The sequence below is a fragment of the Brassica oleracea genome, chromosome C4 (genome assembly GCF_000695525.1).
Source record: "Brassica oleracea var. oleracea cultivar TO1000 chromosome C4, BOL, whole genome shotgun sequence".
In the NCBI taxonomy this organism is placed as follows: domain Eukaryota; kingdom Viridiplantae; phylum Streptophyta; class Magnoliopsida; order Brassicales; family Brassicaceae; genus Brassica; species Brassica oleracea.
The window spans coordinates 34,836,253-34,841,938 of NC_027751.1; the positions used below are offsets into that span (position 1 = coordinate 34,836,253).

General features: G+C 35.8%; 1 protein-coding gene across 2 annotated transcripts; it reads right to left on the reverse strand.

Moving 5' to 3' along the window:
- Positions 1-1,588: 1,588 nt before the first annotated feature.
- Positions 1,589-4,751, reverse strand: LOC106342493. Of its 2 annotated transcripts, XM_013781443.1 has the most exons (3): positions 4,489-4,751; positions 1,862-4,069; positions 1,589-1,772 (listed from the first exon to the last, which is right to left on the reverse strand). In XM_013781443.1, the coding sequence occupies exon 2, from the start codon at positions 3,948-3,950 to the stop codon at positions 1,893-1,895; it is 2,058 nt and encodes a 685-aa protein (XP_013636897.1). In that variant the 5' UTR covers positions 3,951-4,069; positions 4,489-4,751; the 3' UTR covers positions 1,589-1,772; positions 1,862-1,892. The 2 variants fall into 2 exon arrangements, with proteins under 2 accessions (XP_013636897.1, XP_013636896.1); XM_013781442.1 differs by having other exon boundaries at positions 1,589-4,069.
- Positions 4,752-5,686: the final 935 nt, after the last annotated feature.

Sequence of the window (5,686 nt, forward strand, 5' to 3'; positions counted from 1 at the left end):
TTCTATGGTTTTAATAAATGTGTTGTCATTTCATTTTTATTACTACTAACATGATTTTTTAATGATCAGTGATAATGTATTTTTAACGTTATGTATTATATTTTATCGTATATTTTCTAACTCTTCATGCTGGCATTTTTTTTAGAATCATTTTAATTAGATAATAGGTTTAAAGATGTAAATAAAACTGTGTGTGCTGTAAATTTAGACTTTTTAGTGTAACTGAGCACTATATTTTATGGAAATTATATTATGATTTTATTTTACTAAATATTTCTTTCTGTGTATATTTTTTGTTTTATTTTGTATTTTTACAATTTTATTGCCTTATTCTTTAATTGCGGAGAATTGTTATTTCCAATTTTTGTTTTATATACCTTAAAAGTCTTCGGTTAATTTTTATTTGTTTTCTTTCTCCAATTACAATGTACTGTTCGACCGTTTTTTTTTTTGGATCAAACTACTAATATCATCAGATAGAAAAGCTTAAACTCCAAGAATTAGTATTTGTCCTAGAGAAAACTGACTTAGCCACTAATATAGTGGGATATTATAATATTAGAAGGTATGAAAATTCTTCTCTGTTGTCTTACGCTAGACATAATTAAGTTGTTGTCAATTGATTCTATATTTGTGATAACTAGAAATACATATTTATGTCTTCCTTACATCATGCTTGATTGGTTTACGGTTCGACCATTTCTAATATACTGGGAGTAACATAATATTAGATGTTGATTATCTCCTTCCAATTAGGAATGCACAGGATGAGAGAAATTCAAGGTGAGACCATTTTACCATTTTGTCCGCATATCTGTATAGAATTAATTTATAGATTACTCTATCTGTTTCAAAATGTAATCGGTTTTAATTTAAATCTGTAATATTTAAAAGTTATTACTTTAGAAAACTATCATTTAATATATAAATTTAATCAATTACACAGTAATTTACATAATTTAGTTGACCACACAATATCCAATAAATATAAAGTTACATTGAATTGTAAAAACAATTTATATAGTGAAACAAAAAATACTCTTAAATCATTATATTATAAAACAAATAGAATATTCAAATTATATTGAAACATTAGAATAGTAAGAATCAAAAAAACTGAAATCTCAATGTCGATCATTTACGTCGGTCATGCCTTACACCATCTCCAATGTATTCCTCATTGGCCGATTATTTTTGGTTATAATTGTTTAACTAAAAAGTTAAAGTATCATTTTGTAAAAACAAAAGTGACATGGCAAAAATATTGTTTCTCATCGGCCGATTATTTTCGCCTACGTGAACACTCTATCTAAGGCTTATATTCTCCTTTTATTAGTTGTTTGATTCGTAAATTATATTTTTGAGTATTATGAAATAGTACTAATCAGAATTTTCACAACGTCACAAATTACGAATGATTTACTAATAAATTTCAGTTAATGAAAGAGATTCGTACGTGTATTCGTTTATTTCTTAATAAATTTTCTAACTTTTTTTCTTATATATTCTCCCACTCAGATTATTTCACAGAAACATGTATATTTTTCGCGTAATTTGAAACAAACAAAAATGTTCGAACCGATGAAACTAAAGCGAGAGGGACAAGTAAAAAAGCAAAATGATATTTGCTACATTTTTATAGTAAAAGTTAACAAAGAAACATGAAATACAGAATCCTAAAACAAATAACAAGTCCAACTATGTTTTGATTCTTCAACATTGCTAATACAACAACTCCAATGAACAAACAGAAGCTTGCGCGCATATAGTCCCTGACATAATAAACCAGAAATCTTGTAGATAGAGTTGGGTTTTCTACAGAGTCAAAAACCTTTTGATGGAGATATATAAAAGATCTTACTCGTCTCTTGCACTAACAGTGAAGCTACATCTCAATCAGTTCCTGCCCCCGTGCCAAGCAACTCCTCAGGTATAGCCGCCGGGTCCAAGTCCCAACAGTTTCCAGGCACGCTGCTGGTTTCTTCTTTAAGAAACCAAGACGGCACTTGATGAGAAAACCGGAGCATCTCTTTCCTCGGTATCCATTTTGTACTCTCCTCCCTCCTGCAATACACGGTCTTGTAACCCTCTACTTTGACAAGCGAGGCGATGCAAACCCCAAACTGTTCAGAATACTCATCGAGGATCTCGACCATTTCATACTGGTGCCTCACTTCATCAGGTGTTGAGTTGTTCCAGTCTGGTGACCAGTTCTTGTACACAGCCCAAATCTCTCCGGTCTTGGGGAATATCCTAACACAACCACCTCTTCCCGTCTTCTTGTCTTTCAACAGATGGGAGAATATGTTAACGTGTTCAACTATGTCAGTGTTCCGTATCCTGAAATGTCCGCACGACTTGGTAAACCCGTACTGCACCCATTTCATTGTCCCAAACTCGATGTCGGTTTTGGAGCTCAAGTAGGCTATGTCAATCTTAAATGGTTGAACCGATAGCACTTCCCGGACCACGCAATATAGCCGTGGCATACCATCATCTTCATCATAAATTGCCCATATTTGCCTCGCCTCGAAGCACTCTTCCGATCTGTTGCTATCAAAGTCATGGAAGTCGGAGTCTGGAACTGTTATTGGTCCGTTTATTTTCCGAACAGATTGATGACCGGAAGAAACATGGCTTCCTATTCCGAATACACCATCTCCTACCATGGAGGAGGCCTTTACTTCATCAAGTGGAGCTGCGTCCTCTGTAGCCATCGCTTCTGCTGCCACTGAAGCCAATCTCATCATCTCTAGTCTTTGCTGTATATTTGTTTTAGCTTTGCTAATCAATAGCTTCCGCGTATCTAATCCTGTTGCAGGCGCGGACCACCGTCTAGATTTACCATGACTTTGGCCTACATGTTTAGACTCAGGTTCCTTGTTTCCATCCAACTTCGTTGTTTTTGATTCTGTGTTTTCAACAAATCCATTACCAGATGACCCCAAACTCACGTTCCTCTTCTTCTCAGGTCTGGGGGCCTTAGTCACTGAAGGATCAGCAAACCAATTGGGTGGGCTCAGATCAGTGGCTGCGCTTGTAGTCCTGATAGACCCTTCCTTAACATTCTTTCTGCCCCTACAGACTACTCCATTGGCCAGCTTAGAAGGATATCCGCTTGATACAGAAGACATCCGGTTTGACTCTAGATTCCCAGGAGATGTTCCCACGTAAGAGTTCCAGTCATATTCATATCCATGTGCAGGATACTGACCTAAGAAATAAGTGGAATTGGTAGGCATGCCCGAGACAAAATCATAGCCATGAGATCCGTAGCCATTACTTGTTGTATGAGCTGGAGGCGCATATTGAACTGATGCACTAACAGGACCAGGCCCAGTCTCCACAGCAATAAATGCTCCTCGGCAGTTCTTACACGAAAGCCGCTTATTGACATACTTGCGCAGATACTCGTACTGAACTTTGCAAGAGGTACAAACAGTCCAGAATGTATCAAGTCTTTCTGAAACTGGTGGACAACAATCAAATCCTGCGGTCCCAGGGACATACTCTGTGTTGTTGTTGTTGTTCTGATCCTCCATGGAGTCAATAAGTTTCTTTCTTTTGTAATAAAAAGTGCTTTTCTTGAACTCATTCGAGAGGAAAGCCCAAGCTTCGGATATGATCTGGAAAGCCCCACTAGCTCCAAGGCATTTGTTCTTGTCGGGATGAAGCAAAACAGCCATCTTCTTGTACTGTGCCTTGACTTCTCTTTTTCCAGCTGACGGTTTGAGTCCAAGAACAGCGTAGTAATCAATCTCCCCGCTGCGTCTACTCTGAGAAGCTATATAAACATCGTAGGTCGTGAGCATTTGAGACAAACCTTCCAAGTCTGGAAACAGCGACCTCGCCCTCAACGCGTAGCTCCTTGCGCCCGTAAAATCCTTTTCTGCAAATCTCCTCTCAGCGAATTGCTTGGCTTTAAGAGCCTCTTCTCTGTATGCTTCCATGTATAGAATTCTGGTCAATTTTCTCGAAACGTTCTGCAAAAGGAAACTAAGACCGTTCTGGGGAGCTAACACGCGCGAAGTTGCCCATTTACAAGCACCATAGAAATCATCATCATCATCTGCAATCAATGATTCACCAGAGTAGAATGATTACTTTCAGTCAAAAGACAACATTCTAACACAAAACAGGATAATCTTATTGAGATCAATCTTAAACCCTTAAAAAAAGAGAGAAAATTCACTTGTACTAGCTCCATTTTAGGATCATTTGCTGCTTAACATATGTCAGAAATACAAAAACCCTCTAGAGTATTTACGCATCTTGAAGTCAAATCTAGCTTAAAGATGTCTCCTTTTCCGACAAAACAATCAGTTGAAACAGGAACAGAGTCAAATGTAAGCTTAATAACTCCAGCAAAAGAATCACAACAAAATCTGATACATTTAAAGCTTCGCTAATTTCAAAAAAAAAATAAAAATAAATAAAGCTAATCAACCACGATCGATTAATTCGTCAAGAAATAGCTAGAGATCTTACTTGGGAACAATGCTGTAAATCTATCACTTTCCTCCAGAGCAGATCAAGCCTAGCTTTATCCCGAACAGATTTGTAGATCCACTCCACTAAAATTAGGGTTTCCGACGAAGTGAAGTTTGTTCAGCACTCTTTGGAATCACACATCCCTAATGGATTTGCCGGCGGAATAAGCTCGAGATTCGCCGTCGATCCGAAATCGAAAATTTTAGGGGAAAATTAACGATAAATATAAAATATGGAATTTTTATTTCTTCGGATTGGTTTTAAGTAATTTTCACAAGTGAAAAGTAAACGATGCTAATTTGCTAATACTGCTTTATGCTATCGTGCACAGTGCGCATTTATGTATTTTATAATTTTTAATATCATATGTCCATAACCTTTTTGTATATAAATTAATTGATGTGATAATAATACATAAATCCCTTACCAAAATAAATTTATAAGCGGTATTGGAGGTAAAACTGAAACATGAAAACTTAGTTTCCCGCCAATGCACACACAAGTTTGTGCTCTCTGCAGATACATCTAACTAATTGTTAACTGTGGATGGATCATCATGACACACACACACATTTATGTATGTGTATATGTATATATGTTAATCTCGTCCTTTTCTCAATTCTTCTTAGTGTTGAAGACAATTTATGGAGTACCATAGTGAAATTGTAACATCTCCTCACCATCTATGGCTAATGCGCACGTTCACTTTCTTGGTCTATGACAGTAATTCTGTGTAATAATAGATTTAATTTTTTGGAAGTTCGAAAAAACTGTTTACAAATTCGACAATAATCACATAACATTTTCACATATTTTGGCATAATTTAGATGGTATTGCAAATTATTTTCTAATAAATCACTTATCTTTCTAAAATAGATAATTGTAACTTAAGATTTAATAAACTAATTATTTAGATAATACGTATTGGTGACTATGGAAACTAATAAATCATCATCATGTGCAAGACCGTCAACATATACTATAAATGTGATGTTGACACGGTTTTTGATGCTCGATCCAAAAAGGTTACAGAAAGATAGATTGTGGAAAAAGAATTGGTGCGGCAAAATAGTGGAGCTCTGGAAACTTAGGAGAATCATCATCTCCTTTATAAGCAGAAGGAAAACCTCTTATGATGACAATCAATGCCTCAATGGTACGAAATTTAAAGGTTCAAATATACTATTTTTGAAG

Bases quoted from the DNA above. Each gene is read 5' to 3' on its own strand.
- LOC106342493 (XM_013781443.1), bottom strand. From the start codon at position 3,950: ATGGAAGCATACAGAGAAGAGGCTCTTAAAGCCAAGCAATTCGCTGAG.